At 47.5% G+C, this 24433-nt stretch overlaps 1 protein-coding gene across 1 annotated transcript in view; it reads left to right on the top strand.

Moving 5' to 3' along the window:
* The window catches only part of LOC106574930 (unc-80 homolog, NALCN channel complex subunit), a gene marked incomplete at its 3' end in the record, with an annotated part of 114694 nt that overhangs the window by 39804 nt on the left and 50457 nt on the right, over nucleotides 1-24433 (top strand). Inside the window, exons 18-31 of the mRNA XM_045696727.1 lie at nucleotides 6498-6667; nucleotides 7632-7733; nucleotides 8861-9069; nucleotides 14885-14991; nucleotides 16402-16561; nucleotides 18417-18589; nucleotides 18950-19162; nucleotides 19340-19475; nucleotides 20315-20448; nucleotides 20651-20819; nucleotides 21281-21484; nucleotides 21918-22018; nucleotides 23245-23442; nucleotides 23977-24084. Coding sequence (XP_045552683.1) covers nucleotides 6498-6667; nucleotides 7632-7733; nucleotides 8861-9069; nucleotides 14885-14991; nucleotides 16402-16561; nucleotides 18417-18589; nucleotides 18950-19162; nucleotides 19340-19475; nucleotides 20315-20448; nucleotides 20651-20819; nucleotides 21281-21484; nucleotides 21918-22018; nucleotides 23245-23442; nucleotides 23977-24084 — 2184 coding nt within the window. The remainder of the gene's footprint in view (nucleotides 1-6497; nucleotides 6668-7631; nucleotides 7734-8860; nucleotides 9070-14884; nucleotides 14992-16401; nucleotides 16562-18416; nucleotides 18590-18949; nucleotides 19163-19339; nucleotides 19476-20314; nucleotides 20449-20650; nucleotides 20820-21280; nucleotides 21485-21917; nucleotides 22019-23244; nucleotides 23443-23976; nucleotides 24085-24433) is intronic.

The raw sequence follows: 24433 nt of genomic DNA, 5'->3' as shown, positions 1-24433 counted from the left end.
GGTAATGATATGAGAGGGGGTCACTGTATTTTAGATGTTTCCAAAACTTAATTGCTCTTTTTTGAGTTTTTATTATTAGTGGATATTGGCCTAATTCTGCCCTGCATGCATTGTTTGTAGTTTTCTCTGTCTCTCTCTCTCTCACACACTCTCTCTGTCTCTCTCTCTCACACACTCTCTCTGTCTCTCTCTCTCACACACTCTCTCTGTCTCTCTCTCTCACACACACTCTCTCTGTCTCTCTGTCTCTCTCTCTCTCACACACTCTCTCTGTCTCTCTCTCACACACACTCTCTCTGTCTCTCTCTCTCTCACACACTCTCTCTGTCTCAATCTGTCTCTCTGTCTGTCTCTCTCTCTCTCTCTGTCTGTCTGTCTGTCTGTCTGTCTGTCTGTCTGTCTGTCTGTCTGTCTGTCGCTCTCTCTCCCTGTCTCTCTCCCTCTCTGTCTCTCTCTCTCTCTCTCTATCTTTGTCTCTTTTTTCTGTCTCTCTCTCTGTCTTATAGCCATTTTCCCCAGTCTAGTTGTTGTTCAGTAGGGCACGCCGTAGCAAAACATTTTGCAACAGAAAACATCTACTGTAGCCTACACAGAAGGCATGCTGGGCGTGAGTGTGTTCAACAATCACATCAATGACTACGCGGTGTGTCCTGTTTAATTATTAAAGGGTCATTCTGCTACGTGTGGTAATAGACTCCTAATGAATTATGAATGCTGTCTCTGACGAGCTGTGCACTAATGAACAATTTGTCTAAACCACATTCTAGAATAATAAATTGTCTAGCAAGTGGCATTCATAAAGTAAATATGCATTAAAAAATGTACAATTTCTGAGCATCTTCATGTCTTGTACACCCTATCAGAGAGCATGCTTATATTCACACCATTTTTTCCATTATTGTGCTTTTTAACTTACTCACCTGGAAATAACTATAAAATCACTATAAATCAAATCAAATCAAATGTATTTATATAGCCCTTCTTACATCAGCTGATATCTCAAAGTGCTGTACAGAAACCCAGCCTAAAACCCCAAACAGCAAGCAATGCAGGTGTAGAAGCACGGTGGCTAGGAAAAACTCCCTAGAAAGGCCAAAACCTAGGAAGAAACCTAGAGAGGAACCAGGCTATGAGGGGTGGCCAGTCCTCTTCTGGCTGTGCCGGGTGGAAATTATAACAGCACATGGCCTAGATGTTCAAATGTTCATAAATGACCAGCATGGTCAAATAATAATAATCATAGTAGTTGTCGAGGGTGCAACAAGTCAGCAACACAAGGGTAAGTGTCAGTTGGCTTTTTCATAGCCGATCTTTGAGAGTATCTCTACCGCTCCTGCTGTCTCTAGAGAGTTGAAAACAGCAGGTCTGGGACAGGTAGCACGTCCGGTGAATAGGTCAGGGTTCCAGCAGGTCTGGGACAACAGGTCTGGGACAGGTAGCATGTCCGGTGAACAGGTCAGGGTTCCATAGCTGCAGGCAGAACAGTTGGAACTGGAGCAGCAGCACGGCCAGGTGAACTGGGGACAGCAAGGAGTCATCAAGCCAGGTAGTCCTGAGGCATGGTCCTAGGGCTCAGGTCCTCCGAGAGAGAGAGAGAAAGAAAGAAAGAGAGAAAGAGAGAATTAGAGAGAGCATATTTAAATTCACACAGGACACCGGAAAAGACAAGAGAAATACTCCAGATGTGACAGACTGACCCTAGCCCCCCGACACATAAACTACTGCAGCATAAATACTGGAGGCTGAGACAGGAGGGGTCAGGAGACACTGTGGCCCCATCCGATGAAACCCCCGGACAGGGCCAAACAGGTAGGATATAACCCCACCCACTTTGCCAAAGCACAGCCTCCACACCACTGGAGGGATATCTCCAACCGCCAACATACCATCCCGGGACAAGGCCGAGTATAGCCCACAAAGATCTCCGCCACGGCACAGCCCAAGGGGGGGCACCAACCCAGACAGGAAGACCACGTCAGTGACTCAACCCACTCAAGTGACGCACCCCTCCCAGGGACGGCATGGAAGAACACCAGTAAGCCAGAGCCCCTGTAATAGGGGTAGAGGCAGAGAATCCCAGTGGAAAGAGGGGAAACCGGCCAGGCAGAGACAGCAAGGGCGGTTCGTTGCTCCAGCCTTTCCGTTCACCTTCACACCCCTGGGCCAGACTACACTTAATCATAGGACCTACTGAAGAGATATGTCTTCAGTAAAGACTTAAAGGTTGAGACTGAGTCTGCGTCTCTCACATGGGTAGGCAGACTATTCCATAAAAATGGAGCTCTATAGGAGAAAGCCCTGCCTCCAGCTGTTTGCTTAGAAATTCTAGGAACAAGAATGTGTAAGGCTTACTGTTGTTTTTGTATTCAGACCACAGAATCATATATATATTCTGTATAGTGCTCTTGTAATACACTCTCACCATTGCATTTCCAGTAGTTTTCATCCCTAATCTCAGTCCAAAGCAAGAGATTTGGCATGGTGGCAGCTCTGTGGAGCAGGGTAACATGGTGGAAGCTCTGTGGAGCAAGGTAACATGGTGGCAGCTCTGTGGAGCAGGGTAACATGGTGGCATGGTGGCAGCTCTGGGGAGCAGGGTAACATGGTGGCAGCTCTGGGGAGCAGGGTAACATGGTGGCAGCTCTGTGGAGCAGGGTAACCTGGTGGCATGGTGGCAGCTCTGTGGAGCAGGGTAACATAGTGGCAGCTCTGTGGAGCAGGGTAACATGGTGGCAGCTCTGTGGAGCAGGGTGGCATGGTGGCAGCTCTGTGGAGCAGGGTAACATGGTGGCAGCTCTGTGGAACAGGGTAACATGGTGGCAGCTCTGTGGAGCAGGGTAACATGGTGGCATGGTGGCAGCTCTGGGGAGCAGGGTAACATGGTGGCAGCTCTGTGGAGCAGGGTAACATGGTGGCATGGTGGCAGCTCTGTGGAGCAGGGTAACATAGTGGCAGCTCTGTGGAGCAGGGTAACATGGTGGAAGCTCTGTGGAGCAGGGTAACATGGTGGCAGCTCTGTGGAGCAGGGTAACATGGTGGCATGGTGGCAGCTCTGGGGAGCAGGGTAACATGGTGGCAGCTCTGGGGAGCAGGGTAACATGGTGGCAGCTCTGTGGAGCAGGGTAACATGGTGGCAGCTCTGTGGAGCAGGGTAACATGGTGGCAGCTCTGTGGAGCAGGGTAACATGGTGGCATGGTGGCAGCTCTGGGGAGCAGGGTAACATGGTGGCAGCTCTGTGGAGCAGGGTAACATGGTGGCATGGTGGCAGCTCTGTGGAGCAGGGTAACATGGTGGCATGGTGGCAGCTCTGTGGAGCAGGGTAACATGGTGGCAGCTCTGTGGAGCAGGGTAACATGTTGGCAGCTCTGTGGAGCAGGGTAACATGGTGGCAGCTCTGTGGAGCAGGGTGGCATGGTGGCAGCTCTGTGGAGCAGGGTAACATGGTGGCAGCTCTGTGGAACAGGGTAACATGGTGGCAGCTCTGTGGAGCAGGGTAACATGGTGGCATGGTGGCAGCTCTGGGGAGCAGGGTAACATGGTGGCAGCTCTGTGGAGCAGGGTAACATGGTGGCATGGTGGCAGCTCTGTGGAGCAGGGTAACATAGTGGCAGCTCTGTGGAACAGGGTAACATGGTGGCAGCTCTGTGGAGCAGGGTAACATGGTGGCAGCTCTGTGGAGCAGGGTAACATGGTGGCAGCTCTGTGGAGCAGGGTAACATGGTGGCAGCTCTGTGGAACAGGGTAACATGGTGGCAGCTCTGTGGAGCAGGGTAACATGGTGGCATGGTGGCAGCTCTGTGGAGCAGGGTAACATGGTGGCAGCTCTGTGGAGCAGGGTGACATGCTGGCAGATCTGTGGAGCAGGGTAACATGGTGGCAGCTCTGTGGAGCAGGGTGACATGCTGGCAGATCTGTGGAGCAGGGTAACATAGTGGCAGCTCTGTGGAGCGGGGTAACATGGTGGCAGCTTTGTGGTGCAGGGTAACATGGTGGCAGTTCTGTGGAGCAGGGTAATATGGTGGCAGCTCTGTGGTGCAGGGTAACATGGTGGCATGGTGGCAGCTCTGTGGAGTAGGGTAACATGGTGGCATGGTGGCAGCTCTGTGTAGCAGGGTAACATGCTGGCAGCTCTGTGGAGCAGGGTAACATGCTGGCAGCTCTGTGGAGCAGGGTAGCATGGTGGCAGCTCTGTGGAGCAGGGTAACATGGTGGCAGCTCTGTGGTGCAAGGTAACATGGTGGCAGCTCTGTGGAGCAGGGTAATATGGTGGCAGCTCTGTGGTGCAGGGTAACATGGTGGCAGCTCTGTGGAGCAGGGTAACATGGTGGCAGCTCTGTGGAGCAGGGTAACATGGTGGCAGCTCTGTGGAGCAGGGTAACATGGTGGCATGATGGCAGCTCTGTGGAGCAGGGTAACATGGTGGCAGCTCTGTGGAGCAGGGTAACATGGTGGCATGGTGGCAGCTCTGTGGAGCAGGGTCACATGGTGGCAGCTCTGTGGAGCAGGGTAACATGGTGGCAGCTCTGTGGAGCAGGGTAACATGGTGGCATGGTGGCAGCTCTGTGGAGCAGGGTAACATGGTGGCAGCTCTGTGGAGCAGGGAAGCATGGTGGCAGCTCTGTGGAGCAGGGTAACATGGTGGCAGCTCCGTGGAGCTGGGTAACATGGTGCCATGGTGGCAGCTCTGTGGAGTAGGGTAACATGGTGGCAGCTCTGTGGAGCAGGGAACATGGTGGCAGCTCTGTGGAGCAGGGAACATGGTGGCATGGTGGCAGCTCTGTGGAGCAGGTTAACATGGTGGCATGGTGGCAGCACTGTGGAGCAGGGTAACATGGTGGCAGCTCTGTGGAGCAGGGAACATGGTGGCATGGTGCTAGCTTTGTGGAGCAGTGTAACATGGTGGCAGCTCTGTGGAGCAGGGAACATGGTGGCATGGTGCTAGCTTTGTGGAGTAGGGTAACATGGTGGCAGCTCTGTGGAGCAGGGCAACATGGTGGCTGCTCTGTTCAGCAGGGTAACATGGTTGCAGCTCTGTGGAGCAGGGTAACATGGTGGCAGCTCTGTGGAGCAGGGTAACATGGTGGCAGCTCTGTGGAGCAGGGTAACATGGTGGCAGCTCTGTGGAGCAGGGTAACATGGTGGCATGGTGGCAACTCTGTGGAGCAGGGAACACGGTGGTATGGTGGCAGCTCTGTGGAGCAGGGTAACATGGTGGCATGGTTGCAGCTCTTTGGAGCAGGGTAACATGGTGGCAGCTCTGTGGAGAAGGGAACATGGTGGTATGGTGGCAGCTCTGTGGAGCAGGGTAACATGGTGGCAGCTCTGTGGAGCAGGGAACACGGTGGTATGGTGGCAGCTCTGTGGAGCAGGGTAACATGGTGGCATGGTTGCAGCTCTGTGGAGCAGGGTAACATGGTGGTAGCTCTGTGGAGAAGGGAACACGGTGGTATGGTGGCAGCTCTGTGGAGCAGGGTAACATGGTGGCAGCTCTGTGGAGCAGGGTAACATGGTGGTATGGTGGCAGCTCTGTGGAGCAGGGTAGCATGGTGGCAGCTCTGTGGAGCAGGGAACACGGTGGTATGGTGGCAGCTCTGTGGAGCAGGGTAACATGGTGGCATGGTGGCAGCTCTGTGGAGCAGGGTAACATGGTGGCAGCTCTGTGGAGCAGGGTAACATGGTGGTATGGTGGCAGCTCTGTGGAGCAGGGTAGCATGGTGGCAGCTCTGTGGAGCAGGGAACACGGTGGTGTGGTGGCAGCTCTGTGGAGCAGGGTAACATGGTGGCATGGTGGCAGCTCTGTGGAGCAGGGTAACATGGTGGCAGCTCTGTGGAGCAGGGTAACATGGTGGCAGCTCTGTGGAGCAGGGTAACATGGTGGCAGCTCTGTGGAGTAGGGTAACATTTTGGCATTGGGCTCTGTAGCAGCTGTCTGGTGCAGGATCACATACAGAAGCCACTTGATGGCTGACACTGTAGTATACTGACTCACTGCAGTACTGTGTGGCAACACTGTCCTCTCACTACTGACTAGCTGAATGAGAACACACACACACAATTACACACCCCACAATGACATGAATGAGGTCAGCACATTGTTGGTTTTTGTACGGGGTCTAAAATGTACTCTTCCTTCCTTCCTTCCTTCCTTCCTTCCTTCCTTCCTTCCTTCCTTCCTTCCTTCCTTCCTTCCTTCCTTCCTTCCTTCCTTCCTTCCTTCCTTCCTTCCTTCCTTCCTTCCTTAATTCCTTCCTTCCTTCCTTCCTTCCTTCCTTCCTTCCTTCCTTCCTTCCGCCCTCTATCTCTTTCTGTCTCTCTCACTCACTCACTCACTCACTCACTCACTCACTCACTCACTCACTCACTCACTCACTCACTCACTCACTCACTCACACACACATATATATATATATATATATACAGGCGTCCCACAAGCAATTGATGTGTTTGATGAAAACGATTTAGTCTGTCTGTCTCTGTCTCCCCACCCCCCATCCAGGGTCTGTACTGTGACATCCGCCAGCTGGTGCAGTTCATCAAGGAGTCCCATGGCAACGTGTTCCGCAGGGTGGCACTGAGCGCACTCCTGGACTCGGCCGAGAAAGTGGCCACCACCAAGAAGCCAGAGGAGAAGGAGGAGCCTATCACCAAACCTACAGCATCCAGGAGGTAGTCTACAGAACAAGGACCTCCCACTGGTTGAATTGACGTTGTTTCCATGTCATTTCAACCAAACAAATCTACGTGATGACGTTGAATCAACGTGGAAAACTGATTGGATTTTGCAAAAAGTCATCAACATAAGGCCATTTAGTATTTTTTTCACCCAACTTTTTCGTTGATTTCACTTTGAATTCACGTTAGTTGACATCTCAAACAAATGTAAATCAAACTAAACGTTGAACTGATGTCTTTGCCCAGTGGGTTGGCTCCATAGATATAGAACAACCAATCACAGACATATAAAACTCCACAGCAGGGATATCTGTACGTTGAGGGTGGTCATGCAGATGGTGGTTGTGCAGATGGTGGTTGTGCAGATGGAGTGAACCCTGTCTTGTCCTACTGGTACTGACTCTGCTGATAACTTCTTTATTGAGGAAAAATGTACTAAACTGTGATATGTGGTCTCATCTAGCTATTTCACCATGAATCCACTAACTATACATTTTACATTTTAGTCATTTAGCAGACGCAGTTATTTAGCAATTTACAGGAGCAATTAGGGTTAAGTGCCTTGCTCATGGGCACATGGACAGGAATTAGAATCAGCGACCTTTTGGATACTGGCCTAACGCTTTTAACCTCTAGGCTACCTGCGGTCTGGATAAGACATTCTGCTTATTGACTCACATGTAAATGTAAGGAAATCTGAATAAGACCACAGTATTTCTCCTAGGTGTTGTCCAGGCGGGGCGCTACAAAGGCCCCAAATCAACATCCTGTGCCTGAGAGGTTTAGATAGGGGAAGGATAGTGTAAACACTGTAGGGGTGATGGAATGCTTCCAGACGGCTACTCCATGCAACAAAGCCTTTGATAGTTGCTACTATTGGGGTCTAACCTGGCCCGGGTGGTTCTGACTATACTAGAGCCTTGTCAGGAACAATTAGTTCTGTGTGTCCTTTGTGCAGGTCAGAGGCAGGTGTGTCTGGGGAAAAGGGAGGGCAGCCGTCCACCGCTGCAGACGAGTGCCGCAGTTGCATATCCAGCCGCCCCCCCCAGACACCAGAGCAGTGAGTACCCCCTTTTCACACACACTCATACATACATACATACATGCATACATACATACATACATGCATACATACATACATACATACATACATACACACATACATACATACATACATACATACATACATACATACATACATACATACATACATACATACATACATACATACACGTTCAAAATCCTATTTTCCTTAACCCAAAAACCTAACCTTAACCCTAATCCTATCTCCAGCTACTAACCCTAATCCTAAAACTAACCCTAGCTCCTAATCCTAAAACTAACCCTAGCTCCTAACCCTAATCCTTCATGTAATTCTAACACTAATTCTAACTTTTACCCCCCTAGAAATAGCATTTGACCTTGTAGGGACCAACAGAATGTCCCCAGTTGTCAATTTTTTTGTTTACTTTTCACACACACACACACACACGTACACAATCACAGATACACACATATACAGTACCAGTCAAACGTTTGGACACACCTACTCATTCCAGGGTTTTTCTTTATTTTTACTATTTTCTACACTTTCTACAAGAGTATGCAAAGCTGTCATCAAGGCAAAGGGTGGCTACTTTGAAGAAAATATATTTTGATTTGTTTAACACTTTTTTGATTACTACATGATACATATGGGTGTTATTTCATAGTTTTGATGTCTTCACTATTATTCTACAATGTATAAAATAGTAAAAATAAAGAAAAACCCTTAAACGAGTAGGTGTGTCCAAACTTTTGACTGGTACTGTGCATGAATGTACGCCCCACAAAATGTATGTTTGATGAGAACTATTTAGTCATTGTGTTCACTGTCTGTCTGTCTGTCTGTCTGTCTGTCTGTCTGTCTGTCTGTCTGTCTGTCTGTCTGTCTGTCTGTCTGTCTGTCTGTCTGTCTGTCTGTCTGTCTGTCTGTCTGTCTGTCTGTCTGTCTGTCTGTCTGTCTGTCTGTCTGTCTGTCTGTCTCGTCTGTCTGTCTGTCTGTCTGTCTGTCTGTCTGTCTGTCTGTCTCGTCTCTCTCTCTCTCTCTCTCTCTCTCTCTCTCTCTCTCTCTCTCTCTCTCTCTCTCTCTCTCTCTCTCTCTCTCTCTCTGTGTGTTTCTCTCTCTCTCTGTGTTTCTCTCCCCAGTGATGAACAGATTCCGGGGGCTCTGCTGGGCAGGAAGGACTTCTGGAGGAAGATGTTCAAGTCACAGAGTGCTGCCAGCGACACCAGCAGCCTATCAGAGCAGGACACGTCGGAGTGCACCACCGCCCACTCGGGCACCACCACGGACCGACGAACCCGCTCACGCTCCCGACGCATCTCCCTGCGCAAGAAGCTCAAGCTGCCCATCGGTAGGTGGCTGTGCCCCCCACAGAACCACAGCGCCACCCTGTGTCCATCTATGGAAATTATTATTCATTCTAGTGATGTCATCCTCTAAGGGTCATGACAGGCTTGATGGGAATTTTTTCCGGTAAACTTTCCAAATGTCAACAAAACAAAATACGCTAGACAGTGTGGGATCTTTTTGTCGGTAAAATGAATTATGCGAGAAGTGTCGGTGGAAACGCTATTATGCGCAAATATTGATATAATAACCATGACATGTGTGACATCCTCCCACTACGACTAGTCGGGAAAGCAAGCAGTTTATTAGGTTACAGATGAAATAAGTTCTGATGAACTTCACAGGGTGGTGAATGTGCACGGTGATGAGCTTGATTCTCCTTTCCAATAAATATCCAGGGTCTTATTCTGGTGACATGATGATCAATGCTTGACTGCCGTTTGACAATTAAAAATAATCTTGCTCTTTTGTTCATAATAACCTCATCATGTAGGCTATATGTGCGCACACGTGCCAATACAATAGTGGGCACATATAACGCACCATTTTGTGTCAGAAAACCATCAGCAGAGTTGAAAATGCGATGGAAACCCATTTAACTTTTATTTTTTATTCGGTACACAGGAATGACGAAGCAAAACAGGTTTTTAGAAATGTTTGCACATTTATTAAAAATAAAAAACGTAAATACCTTATTTACATAAGTATTCAGACCCTTTGCTCTGAGACTCGAAATTGAGCTCAGTTGAATCCTGTTTCCATTGATCATCCTTGATCATCCTCTGTGGTAAAGTCCACATGTGGTAATTACAATTGATTGGACATGATTTGGAAAGGCACACACCTGTCTATATAACATGGTTGACAGTGCATGTCAGAGCAAAAACCAAGCCATGAGGTGGAAGGAATTGTCCGAAGAGCACCGAGACAGGATTGTGTCGAGGCATAGATCTGGGGAAGGGTACCAAAACATTTCTGCAGCATTGAAGGTCCCCAAGAACACAGTGGCCTCCATCATAATTAAATGGAAGAAGTTTGGAACCACCAAGAGCTCCAGAGTTCCTCTGTGGAGATGGGAGAACCTTCCAGAAGGACAACCATCTCTGCAGCACTCCACCAATCATGCCTTTATGGTAGAGTGGCCAGACGGAAGCCACTCCTCAGTAAAAGGCACATGACAGCCCGCTTGGAGTTTGCCAAAAGGCACCAAAAGGACTCGCAGAACATGAGAAACCAGATTCTCTGGTCTGATGAAAGCACGATTGAACTCTTTGGCCTGAATGCGAAGCGTCACATCTGGAGGAAACTAAGCACCTCTCATCACCTGGCCAATACCATCCTTACGGTGAAGCATGGTGGTGGCAGCATCAAGCAGTGGGGATGTTTTTCAGTGGCAGGGACTGGGAGACTATTCAGAATCGAGGGAAAGATGAATGGAGCAAATTACAGAAAGATCCTTGATGAGAACCTGCTCCAGAGTGCTCAGGACCTCAGACTTTGGCGAAGGTTCAAATTCCAACAGGACAACGACCCTAAGCACCACAGCAAAGACAACGCAAGAGTGGCTTGGGACAAGTCTCTGAATGTCCTTGAGTGGCCCAGCCTGGACTTAAACCCGATCAAGCATCTCTGAAGAGCCCTGAAAACAGCTGTGCAGCGATGCTCCCCTTCCAACCTGACAGAGCTTGAGAGAATCTGCAAAGAAGAATGGGAGAAACTCCCGAAATACAGGTGTGCAAAGCTTGTAGCGTCATACCTAAGAAGACTCAAGGCTGTATAGCTGCTAAATGTGCTTCAACAAAGTATTGAGTAAAGGGTCTGGAAAGCCCATAAAATTGTCAGTGACTCCAGGCACCCAAATTATAGACTGTTTTCTCTGCTACCGCACGGCAAGCGGTACCGAAGCGCCATGTCTAGGACCAAAAGGCTCCTCAACAGCTTCTACCCCCAAGCTATAAGACTGCTGAACAATGAATAAAATCACCACCGGACTATTTCCCCCCCCCTCCCTTTTGTACACTACTGCTACTCGTTGTTTATTATCTATGCATAGTCACTTCACCCCTACAGTGGCTTGCGAAAGTATTCACCCCCCTTGGCATTTTTCTTATTTTGTTGCCCTGGAATTAAAATAGATTTTTGGGGGGTTTGTATCATTTGATTTACACAACATTCCTACCACGTTGAAGATGCTAAATATTTTTTATTGTGAAACAAACAGTAAATAAGACAAAAAAACTGAAAACTTGAGCGTGCATAACTATTCACACCTCCAAAGTCAATACTTTGTAGAGCCACCTTTTGCAGCAATTACAGCTGCAAGTCTCTTGGGGTATGTCCCTATAAGCGTGGCACATCTAGCCACTGGGATTTTTGCCCATTCTTCAAGGCAAAACTGCTCCAGCTCCTTCAAGTTGGATGTGTTCTGCTGGTGTACAGCACTCTTTAAGTCATACCACAGATTCTCAATTGGATTGAAGTCTGGGCTTTGACTAGGCCATTTCAAGACATTTAAATGTTTCCCCTTAAACCACTCGAGTGTTGCTTTAGCAGTATGCTTAAGGTCATTGTCCTGCTGGAAGGTGAACCTCCGTCCCAGTCTCAACTCTCTGGAAGACTGAAACAGGATTCCCTCAAGAATGTCCCTGTATTTAGCATCATCCATCATTCCTTCAATTCTGACCAGTTTCCCAGTCCCTGCCAATGAAAAACATCTCCACATCATGATGCTGCCATCACCATGCTTCACTGTGGGGATGGTGTTCACGGGGTGATGAGAGTTGTTGGGTATGCACCAGACATAGCGTTTTCCTTGATGGCCAAAAAGCTGACCAGAGTACCTTCTTCCATCTGTTTGGGGAGTCTCCCACATGCCTTTTGGCGAACACCAAACATGTTTGCTTATTTTTTTCTTTAAGAAATGGTCCACTCTTCTGTAAAGCCCAGCTCTGTGGAGTGGTCTTATGGACAGATACTCCAATCGGTGCATGTTACAAATAAAGTTTGATTTGATTTAAATACTTATGTAAATGCACTGTATTTGATGGGAAATCGGGCATATTGGACCAATTGTTTGTATGCTGATTTTTGAATATTCGCATGAAAATCTGTCGCCAATTGGATAGAAACCTAACTACTGACACCGATGTATGATTCATTGAAAATGCAACTTTGTCACTGGATCATTAATTTGTCATTCTCTGTGTTCACTGGAGTGTAGTGATGAACTCGTAGCTGCATCTCTCTAACTTTGTGTTTCTAAGTATATGGTTTGCGTGTAAATTTCATGTTTCTGTAGTCTAACGTCATGTTTCTGTACGCTAACTTCATGCTTCTGTAGGCTAACATCATGTTTCTGTAGTCTAACGTCATGTTTCTGTAGTCTAACGCCATGTTTCTGTAGGCTAACATTATGTAACATGTTTCTGTAGTCTAACGTCATGTTTCTGTAGTCTAACGTCATGTTTCTGTAGTCTAACGTCATGTTTCTGTAGTCTAACGTCATGTTTCTGTAGGCTAACATTATGTAACATCATGTTTCTGTAGGCTAACGTCATGTTTCTGTAGTCTAACGCCATGTTTCTGTAGGCTAACATTATGTAACATCATGTTTCTGTAGGCTAACGTCATGTTTCTGTAGTCTAACGCCATGTTTCTGTAGGCTAACATTATGTAACATCATGTTTCTGTAGGCTAACGTCATGTTTCTGTAGTCTAACGTCATGTTTCTGTAGTCTAACATCTTGTTTCTGTAGTCTAACATCATGTTTCTGTAGGCTAACGTCATGTTTCTGTAGTCTAACGCCATGTTTCTGTAGTCTAACGCCATGTTTCTGTAGTCTAACGTCATGTTTCTGTAGTCTAACGTCATGTTTCTGTAGTCTAACATCTTGTTTCTGTAGTCTAACATCATGTTTCTGTAGGCTAACATCATGTTTCTGTAGTCTAACATCATGTTTCTGTAGGCTAACATCATGTTTCTGTAGTCTAACGCCATGTTTCTGTAGTCTAACGCCATGTTTCTGTAGTCTAACGTCATGTTTCTGTAGGCTAACGTCATGATTCTGTAGTCTAACGTCATGTTTCTGTAGTCTAACGTCATGTTTCTGTAGTCTAACGTCATGTTTCTGTAGGCTAACATCATGATTCTGTAGGCTAACATAATGTAACATCATGTTTCTGTAGTCTAATGTCATGTTTCTGTAGTCTAACGTCATGTTTCTGTAGGCTAACGTCATGAATCTGTAGTCTAACGTCATGTTTCTGTAGACTAACATCATGATTCTGTAGGCTAACATTATGTAACATCATGATTCTGTAGTCTAACGCCATGTTTCTGTAGTCTAACGTCATGTTTCTGTAGGCTAACATCATGATTCTGTAGGCTAACGTCATGTTTCTGTAGTCTAACGTCATGTTTCTGTAGACTAACATCATGATTCTGTAGGCTAACATTATGTAACATCATGTTTCTGTAGTCTAACGTCATGTTTCTGTAGTCTAACGTCATGTTTCTGTAGTCTAACGTCATGTTTCTGTAGTCTAACATCATGTTTCTGTAGTCTAACGTCATGTTTCTGTAGTCTAACGTCATGTTTCTGTAGGCTAACGTCATGTTTCTGTAGTCTAACGTCATGTTTCTGTAGTCTAACGTCATGTTTCTGTAGTCTAACGTCATGTTTCTGTAGGCTAACGTCATGTTTCTGTAGGCTAACGGCATGTTTCTGTAGGCTAACGTCATGATTCTGTAGGCTAACATTATGTAACATCATGTTTCTGTAGGCTAACATTATGTAACATCATGTTTCTGTAGGCTAACGTCATGTTTCTGTAGGCTAACATTATGTAACATCATGTTTCTGTAGGCTAACATTATGTAACATCATGTTTCTGTAGGCTAACGTCATGTTTCTGTAGGCTAACATTATGTAACATCATGTTTCTGTAGGCTAACATTATGTAACATCATGATTCTGTAGGCTAACATTATGTATCATCATGTTTCTGTAGGCTAACGTCATGTTTCTGTAGGCTAACATTATGTAACATCATGTTTCTGTAGGCTAACATTATGTAACATCATGTTTCTGTAGGCTAACATTATGTAACACCATGTTTCTGTAGGCTAACATTATGTAACATCATGTTTCTGTAGGCTAACATTATGTAACATCATGTTTCTGTAGGCTAACATTATGTAACATCATGTTTTTGTAGGCTAACATCATGTTTCTGTAGTCTAACACCATGTCTTGTTGTACCTGTGATGAGTAGACAATTCACTTAATCTCTTTATGGTCTTCTTTTGTATTCCTTTTGTCCCTAGCATGCCGTGGGACTGTTCGCCTTCCAATTACCGTCTCTGTCTTACGTATGTGTGTATGTTTGTGTGTGTGTGTGTGTGTGTGTGTGTGTGTGTGTGTGTGTGTGTGTGTGTGTGTGTGTGTGTGTGTGTGCGGGTGCTTCACAGACCCTCTTTGTTCGTTTGTCGTGTACAGCTAGCTGCTCCTATGTGCCTTGTTCTATGACCAAGTGTTTTATGCTACTCTGTCTGCATTTGTGTGGATTATAACTTTTATTCCTGTTTATGCTTCTCTGTGTGTGTGTGTGTGTGTGTGTGTGTGTGTGTGTGTGTGTGTGTGTGTGTGTGTGTGTGTGTGTGTGTGTGTGTGTGTGTGTGTGTGTGTGTGTGTGTGTTTGTATTCAGTATGTGTTCTGCAAGTATGTGTATGTCTCGATGTATAAGTGTGATGTTTACCCACTCTGCACTCCTCCCTCCCTCCATCCATTCCTCTGACTGGGGTGGGGTGTGTTTGCAGGTAACTGGCTTAAGCGGTCATCTCTCTCTGGGCTGACCGATGGGGTCGAGGACTTGTTGGACATCAGCTCTGTGGACCGACTCTCCTTCATCCGCCAGGGCTCCAAGGTCAGGGGTCACCTACTGACCACAAGGGGCTGTGTCTCTCACAACTGTCTACTTCAGTGCTCTCCAACCCTGTTCCTGGAGAACTACCATCCTATAGGTTCCCTCTCCAACCCTGTTCCTGGAGAACTACCATCCTATAGGTTCTCTCCAACCCTGTTCCTGGAGAACTACCATCCTATAGGTTCCCTCTCCAACCCTGTTCCTGGAGAACTACCATCCTATAGGTTCTCTCCAACCCTGTTCCTGGAGAACTACCATCCTATAGGTTCTCTCTCCAACCCTGTTCCCGGAGAGCTACCGTCCTGTCGGTCCTCTCTCCAACCCTGTTCCTGGAGAACTACCATCCTATAGGTTCTCTCCAACCCTGTTCCTGGATAACTACCATCCTATAGGTTCTCTCTCCAACCCTGTTCCCGGAGAGCTACCGTCCTGTCGGTCCTCTCTCCAACCCTGTTCCTGGAGAACTACCATCCTATAGGTTCTCTCTCCAACCCTGTTCCTGGAGAACTACCATCCTATAGGTTCTCTCTCCAACCCTGTTCCTGGAGAACTACCATCCTATAGGTTCTCTCTCCAACCCTGTTCCTGGAGAACTACCATCCTATAGGTTCTCTCTCCAACCCTGTTCCTGGAGAACTACCATCCTATAGGTTCCCTCTCCAACCCTGTTCCTGGAGAACTACCATCCTATAGGTTCTCTCTCCAACCCTGTTCCTGGAGAACTACCATCCTATAGGTCCTCTCTCCAACCCTGTTCCTGGAGAACTACCATCCTATAGGTTCTCTCCAACCCTGTTCCTGGAGAACTGCCATCCTATAGGTTCTCTCTCCAAACCTGTTCCTGGAGAACTACCATCCTATAGGTTCTCTCTCCAACCCTGTTCCTGGAGAGATACCATCCTGTAGGTTTTCGCTCCAACCCCAGTTGTAACTAACCTGATTCAGCTTATCAACCAGCTAATTATTAGAATCAGGTGTGCTAGACTAGGGTTGGAGTGAAAACCTACTGGACGATAGCTCTCCAGGAACAGGGTTGGAGTGAAAACCTACAGGACGGTAGCTCTCTGGGAACAGGGTTGGAGTGAAAACCTACAGGACGGTAACTCTCCGGGAACAGGGTTGGAGAGCCCTGGTCTTACTGCCATGGGCTGATATATAACCTTTTCTCACGACTGAGCTGAGCACATCATGTCCTCTTGTATTGTTACCTGGGCATTTTGATCATTTCTAAAGGATAGACAAGAAAATCTATTTAAATGACAAAATGCCTAGTTAGATGGCAGCTTTGTGTTTCTTTTGTTTACAACTTGTTATTTCTGTTTATATATTTATCTTTTTAATGCTACATATTTGTTGTTCTACTGCCAGTGGTGTGGACAGTCTTTTCTCTCTCCACCGCCCCGCCTGCAGGTGAAGTTCACCAGCAACGTGAAGCTGTCAGAGGCCGGCGGGGGAGCGGGGGGCGTGGAGTACGGCCGGGACGAGGAGGAGAATTTCTTCAAGCGGCTCGGTAAATGGCGGTCTGGCAGGCGGAACCCATCCAAGCTTCACCACACAGAAGAGAAAGATGGTAGACCCCCGGGGTGTCCCCTATCACCCCCCGCCCGCTCGCCCCCTCACCCCGCCCGCCTCTCTGTGTGTATGTGCCTGACTGTCCTGTTCCGTCCGTAGTCTGTCCATGGTCTGTCCGTTGGCCTGTCCTGTGCGTCCAGTGCTCTGTACACTCTCTGCCACCATCTTTCATGCTAGTGGTGTTTGTATGTATTTGTCGGCCACTGCCTGTGCAAGCCCCTGGCAGATTGAGGGGGAGACCCCTAGCCCTATACATGATGCCCTAGACTCATACATGATACCCTAGACTCATACATGATACCCTAGGCTGATACATGATACCCTAGGCTGATACATGATACCCTAGACTGATACATGATACCCTAGACTCATACATGATTCCCTAGACTCATACATGATACCCTAGGCTCATACATGATACCCTAGACTCATACATGATATCCTAGACTCATACATGATGTCCTAGGCTCATACATGATGCCCTAGACTCATATATGATAACCTAGACACATACATGATACCCTAACGTGGGGACATCTCCAGAAGTTATAGTAACCATCAGCTTTTTAAGCAAATGCCCATCTTTTAGCTCACTGGACAGTCCCTTGTCACCTCTGCCCAGTGCCCACACCGACAGGCCCTTATTATAACCCATTGGGTGTTTTTTGTCCCCGGGGTCTGTTCCATCCCTGTTTAATGGCAGCCATGTTGAGCTCTTCTCCTGGCCAGAGGAAGCTCCATGGTCCTTCTGCTAGCACGGCACAATCTAGCCATATACGGACACCTCCATGTCCAATGTCCCCATGGATATGAGAGACAGGTAAAGGGACCAGGAGAAGGAGGGAGAGAGGGACAAGACAGGTAGAGGGACTGGGAGAAGGAGGGAGAGAGGGACAAGACAGGGAGAGAGAGAAGGAGGGAGAGAGGGACAAGACAGGTAGAGGGACAGGGAGAAGGAGGGAGAGAGGGACAAGACAGGGAAGAGGAGAGGGGGATAGACGAGGGGTAGAGAGTGGGACTTTAAACACAACATGTGGGGCACATGGTGCTGTAACTGTCTTGTCTTCGTTGAACCACTTATCCCATTATGGATAGAAACCCACAAAATCAAGAAAGATTACCATGAAGAGTTACAATCAAGTCATCATATTTGTTGAATGTTGCACATTTTCTAGCTTAATGACCGTGTGTCCATCTTTCTCTCCAGCTTCGTTTGTTAAGTGGCTCGATGGTGCTTTTCATTCAATGGATTCAGACATGACCTAATCATGCTATGTTCTATGGGCAGTCTGTTCTCTCGTTCTTTTGTGTGATCATGTTGCTATATGGGTGTGTCATTCATGCCAGCACTCGCAAAGATAATGCCCAGAGCCCTGAGTTTTTCCTGGTTAGATCAGATGGTCAGAAAAACCTCCAGGCTCTAGTTATGCTGTAGAATAGAGGTCCAGGCCCCAGATGGCCCTAGTCTGCCCTACTCACCTCTTTTTTTCTGTTACTACTGTTTCTCTCTCTCTGTTCTCCCCCATCACTTCCTCCCTCCCCTCCTCCTTCCCCTCTTCCTCCGCCCCCCTCCCTCTCTATCTATCGGTGTTCTCCCCATCACTTCCTCCCTCCTCCTTCCTCTTGCTCTCTCTCTCTTCTCCTCCTATCCTCCTATCCCTCCCCTCCTCCTTCCCCTCTTCCACCGCCCCCCTCCCTCCTCCCTCTCTCTATCTATCGGTGTTCTCCCCCTATCCCCCCTCTCCCTCTCCCCTCCTCTCTTTCTCTTTCTCTCTTCTCTACCCTTCCCCATCCTTCCCAAACCTCATCTCCCCTCCCCCTCTCTCTCTCCCGCTCCCTTCCTCCTCCACCAGGGCCCCAGGGGTTCCAGGAGCGCCTGGCAGCCAGCCAGGAGGCCATGAAGAACAAGAACGTGGTGAACCTGGCCGCCATCCGCCAGGGCATGAAACGCTTCCAGTTCCTGTTGAACTGCTGCGAGCCAGGCACCATCCCTGACGCATCCATCCTGGCCGCTGCGCTCGACCTGGTCAGTTACACTGTAGTCTCAGGGTGGAGTTAAATCAAACCAGTCATGTGAATGTTTACACATTGTCTTTGTTTAATTCAGTGTTTTTCAATCCTGTCCTCTGGATTCCCCAGCCTTCCCACATATTTCATCTGTTCCAATACTAGCACATCTTATTCAATGAATCAATGATCAATCAACTGCTGTATACTCCTGTGAGGGGAGTCTACCAGGTAGTAATAAGTATTTTTTACTAGACTCGACCGTTCTGGAATGTTACTTGACAGAGGGAAAAATGTGTAAATATTGCAGTATGGGATTGATTGAAATAAGATTTCAGGGATCTGACTGGACGTTATTGTACTTCCTGGTGTCCGACAGGAAGCTCCCGTGGTTGCCAGAGCCTCCCTGTTCCTGGAGTGTGCCCGCTTCGTCCACCGTTGTAACCGTGGCAACTGGCCCGAGTGGATGAAGGGTCACCACGTGAACATCACCAAGCGGGGTCTGTCTCGGGGACGCTCGCCCGTGGTGGGAAACAAGAGGAACCAGAAGCTCCAGTGGAATGCAGCCAAGCACTTCTGTCAATGGGGAGATGTGAGTGACCTTCTGATGGGATGACCAACTATCAAATGATTCTACTGACCGAGATTGTGTATGAAGATAGGCGCTAATAGTGTGTGTGTGTGTGTGTGTGTGTGTGTGTGTGTGTGTGTGTGTGTGTGTGTGCGCGCACGCTCGCATGCGGGCGTGTCTCTGGTCTTCCTCTCCCAGGCCATTGGTACGCGTCTCAGTGAGCTGTGCCACTCAGACAGCGAGAGTCCTGCCAACATCCTGGGTTTCATCTATGACGAGGAGACCAAGCGAAGATTGAGAAAGGAGGATGAGGAGGAGGACTACTTAGACGACAGTAAGCCATAGAAAAGGAAAAGTCACCTTAAAGGGAAATGTGGTTCACAGAAGAATCTTGTTAATTTGTATTTTGAGCATAATATGCAAATCCCCATAGAAACCTGTCATTTTAAGCTAGAGATATGTGTTTTTGTCCATTCAATCCACCACATCCGCCGATGTCTGTCGTGAAAAGTGACAGAGCTAGAGTGTTGTTTGTCAGACCATGAGGCATCCCGAAAATTGGTCTTCTCGCAAAATCGTCTATAGCGTCCGAACAGTTTGGAAAGACGAGACTCTCACGAACAAGCTTTATGACCCCCACAAGCTTCTTTGGACTCGTCTGAAGTCGGTATAGCCCATCTGCCAACTTCTGTCTGTAGCGTCCGAACAGTTAGGTCTACACACTATGACCCCTCTGTGGAAATAATACGAACATGGCGGTTGTTTTGCTGCCCTCACAAGACTTGTCTGGAGGTCCCTTGGTACCAGTTGAAAATATGAATGGAGGTATACTGTATATGGAGACTGTTTAGTGCCAAAACAATGTTCAGATATAGGACAGATACTTCAGAACCAGCTTCCTTCTGATTTTTGGGGGGGGACTATCTGTTGTTCCATGTAGTGAATCTGTTATTCAATGCGTTTGTATGGGCTAATAGCAGTAAGGCCAAATAAAAACGTTCATTAAATAATTGTTTTATAAATTTTTTTATACTTCAAGGGGTCTTAAAATTCAAATAGCAAAATGATCCTTGGTATGACCTTCTAAAAACAATTCCATATAGCTTAGTAGAACCCCCCCTCTTCGACTCTTATAGGTTAAGCCAAATTTTGACCCAAAATATCCATCCCCAGATACAGTCAACCCAACAAAATGTGGCTGTCCTTTCGCTCTCAAGATGGCCGCCTGCCAGTTGCTGCTGGAGATCACCACATTTCTCAGAGAGACATTCCCCTGCCTCCCCCGGCCACGCACAGAGCCCCAAGTGGTCAGTAGGAGAACTTCACTTACTTGACACTTACTCACTACTCTAATGCAATCATATCCCTATAAATCAATTGGTGTGTGTGTGTGTTCGTGCATATTTGTGTGTCTGTCTGTTCGTATATGTCTGTCCGTGTGTGTGTGTGTCCATGTGTTCGTGTGTGTGTCCATCCGTGTGTGTATGTCTGCGTTGTGTGTGTTTGTAGGATTTGGAGAGCTGTCGATTGAGGCTGGACCCTGAGCACCGTTATGAGAGGAAGATCAGCTTTGCCGGTATCCTAGACGACGAGGACGGCCACGACTCTCTGAACAGCAGCAGCCACACACTCAAGTCGGACACGGCCTGCGACGACAAGAAGGCCCAGGAGCCTCTGGGTAATTGAGTTCTGCTAAGTTGGCCGTGTCATAAGGGTCAGTGTCAGATGAAAATCTCTGAAACAGAAACTTTTCAGGAAATTGAAAAAACGGCCATATTTTTTCATTAAGAAACATTTAATTATAAAAAAATAGTTTTATAATGCTATTCTACATATTTTGTCATGAGGTTATGAGAAGTTGTTTCTATCTGTTAGCTAATTTCCTGCAATTCTGCACATGTTGTTATCATATGCTATCTGGGGGGCCCACAACCTCCCCCAAACCCCAAAAAATGGGTTGTGTGCCCCATGGAGGTTGGTGGCCCCAGGGCACATGCCCTACGTGTCCGTTCAGTAATCCGGCCCTGTATGTGTGTTTGCCTTGTATAGTGTTACCAAGATGTTTTAAACCCAGTGTAGTATGGGACTTCATAAACCCAGTGAGATTGCGGACTAACCTTTTGAATTCTGCCCGTCCAGCTCCCATCAGGAAGAGTCGTGCCGGGGGCTCTCGCCTGCTGCAGATCAAGGGGGCCAGGAGTTTCAGGGTGAAGAAGGGGGGCTCTCTGTCTTCCATCCGCCGGGCCGGCAGCCTGAAGAGCACCAAGATGTCCCGCCAAGACTCAGAGTCAGAGAACGAGGAGGGACTGCTGTCCCAGAGCAGGGACACTGTCACTGATATAGGTAACAACACAGTAACCACTGATCTCATATTCCCAACCCCATATCCGAACCTTGACCATTAGGTGGGTGAATAAGATCTGATCTGGTGACAACTTCTACTGCCACCCATACATAGATCTAAACTAATAGATCATCTGATCATTATCTATTCTAATCACAGATGTAGGCACCCTAAACCCGATATAGTGCAATACTTTTGGCCAGAGCCCTATGGAGCCCTATTTGCCTACTACTCAGTCATAGTAGTCACCTGTCATTTAACAACTCTGTATCAAAATGTGATGTATAGTATTCATTGTCATCTGTCCCCTTTGGGTAGTTAGCTCATAGACGAACGTTGTTTGTTTGATGGGAGATGCAAAATAACGGATTTCCACGAGGAGAGTCAATGAATTAAACTGATACAGTATTGTTGTGTGTTGTGACATCACAGGAAGTCCATGGAGCACCAGTGAACCCAGTATTGAGCCGGAGGGTTCAGGAGGCACCGGCGGAGGAGAGGACAACTACCACCGTAACATGTCCTGGCTACATGTAGGTGCTGTGTGTGTGTATGCGTACTTTTACATGCATACCTACATGTGTGCATTCAACTTAGCATACTTGTTTGTGACCTGTACAGTGCATTCACCTGACCACACATGCTATAAAGCTAGCACATTTCCCTCATCAACCCCATTCACCTGTATACACATGCTATAAAGCTAGCACATTTCCCGCATCAACCCCATTCACCTGTATACACATGCTATAAAGCTAGCACATTGCCCTCATCAAGCCCATTCACCTGTATACACATGCTATAAAGCTAGCACATTGCCCTCATCAACCCCATTCACCTGACCACACATGCTATAAAGCTAGCACATTGCCCTCATCAACCCCATTCACCTGACCACACATGCTATATAGCTAGCACATTTCCCTCATCAACCCCATTCACCTGACCACACATGCTATAAAGCTAGCACATTGCCCTCATCAACCCCATTCACCTGACCACACATGCTATAAAGCTAGCACATTGCCCTCATCAACCCCATTCACCTGACCACACATGCTATAAAGCTAGCACATTTCCCTCATCAAGCCCATTCACCTGACCACACATGCTATAAAGCTAGCACATTGCCCTCATCAACCCCATTCACCTGACCACACATGCAATATGCTAGCTTTATAGCCCTCATCAAGCCCATTCACCTGACCACACACGCTATAAAGCTAGCACATTGCCCTCATCAACCCCATTCACCTGACCACACATGCTATAAAGCTAGCACATTGCCCTCATCAAGCCCATTCACCTGACCACACATGCTATAAAGCTAGCACATTTCCCTCATCAAGCCCATTCACCTGACCACACACGCTATAAAGCTAGCACATTGCCCTCATCAAGCCCATTCACCTGACCACACACGCTATAAAGCTAGCACATTGCCCTCAGCAACCCCATTCACCTGACCACACATGCAATATGCTAGCACATTGCCCTCATCAAGCCCATTCACCTGACCACACATGCTATAAAGCTAGCACATTTCCCTCATCAACCCCATTCACCTGACCACACATGCAATATGCTAGCACATTTCCCTCATCAACCCCATTCACCTGACCACACATGCAATATGCTAGCACATTTCCCTCATCAAGCCCATTCACCTGTCCACACATGCAATATGCTAGCTTTATAGCCCTCATCAAGCCCATTCATCCTGTATAACTGTTGCTCTCTCTGTGGTCTTCCTCTGTAGATCATGATTCTGCTGTGCAACCAGCAGAGTTTCATCTGTACCCACGTGGAGTTCTGCCACCCACGCTGCTACCAGCACCACAGCCGCTCCTGTGCCCGCCTGGTGCGTGCCATCAAGCTGCTCTACGGGGAGACAGTGGACAGCCTGAGAGAAGACAGTGCAGGGAACATCAGTAGCCGGTCCAAGAAAAACAAGGAGGTGGGCGCAGAGAGGAATGGACTGAAATGTACTGAAGTGATGTGGTGTGAATTTAAATGTATTGAAGTGATGTGGTGTGAATTTAAATGTATTGAAGTGATGTGGTGTGAATTTAAATGTATTGAAGTGATGTGTAGTGAAATGGAATGTTTTAAATGTTTTATTTAACCTATATCTAACTAGGCATGTCAGTTAAGAACTAATTCTTATTTACAATGACGGCCTACCAGAAGGCAAAAGGCCTCCTGCGGGGACGGGGGCTGGGATTAAAAATAAAAAATAAAATGTAGGTCAAAACACACATCACGATAAGAGAGACACCACAACACTACATAAAGAGAGACCTACAAGACAACATAGCATGGCAGCAGCACATGACAGCACAGCATTGTAGCAACACAACATGACAAGACAACAACATGGTAGCAACACAACATGGCAGCGCACATGTATTGAAGTGATGTGATGTGGAGTGGTTTGATGATACTGAAGTGACTTGTATTTTCCAATGTCTTCCTCTCTTTGTGTCTCCAGTGGTCAGACAAGTCATGTCTGAGGACCCCGTCTATGAAGAGACGCCCCAAAGACTCCAACACCGAGGGCAAGAAGGACACGGGCATGCTCAAGTACATCCGCAACCAGGTGCCCACCTACAGCCCTCATGCCAACACATGCCCTGATAGCCATAGCGTGTGCCAGAGCGTCTGTCTGTCCGTCTGTCTGTTTGGTAGTCTGTCTATCCGTCCGTCAGCCTGTGTGTGTCTCTGTCCGTCAGCCTGACTGTCTGTCTGTCAGCCTGTCTGTCCGTCCGTCTGTCTGAAGCGGCGTGTCAACAGATGCCACTGTGTCGCCACATGCTTGTTTATCTAGAGCAAGATGCCAACCACATGCCAAGATGTCCTCACCCCACGCCCACACGCTTCTGCCCACTCAAACACATCATCTCTAATTCTACTACTGAAGTAGCATGCTCACTTGCTACGGCCCTCTC

The sequence above is a fragment of the Salmo salar genome, chromosome ssa16 (genome assembly GCF_905237065.1).
Source record: "Salmo salar chromosome ssa16, Ssal_v3.1, whole genome shotgun sequence".
Lineage (NCBI taxonomy): Eukaryota > Metazoa > Chordata > Actinopteri > Salmoniformes > Salmonidae > Salmo > Salmo salar.
This window is presented reverse-complemented; position numbering and strand designations above follow the sequence as displayed.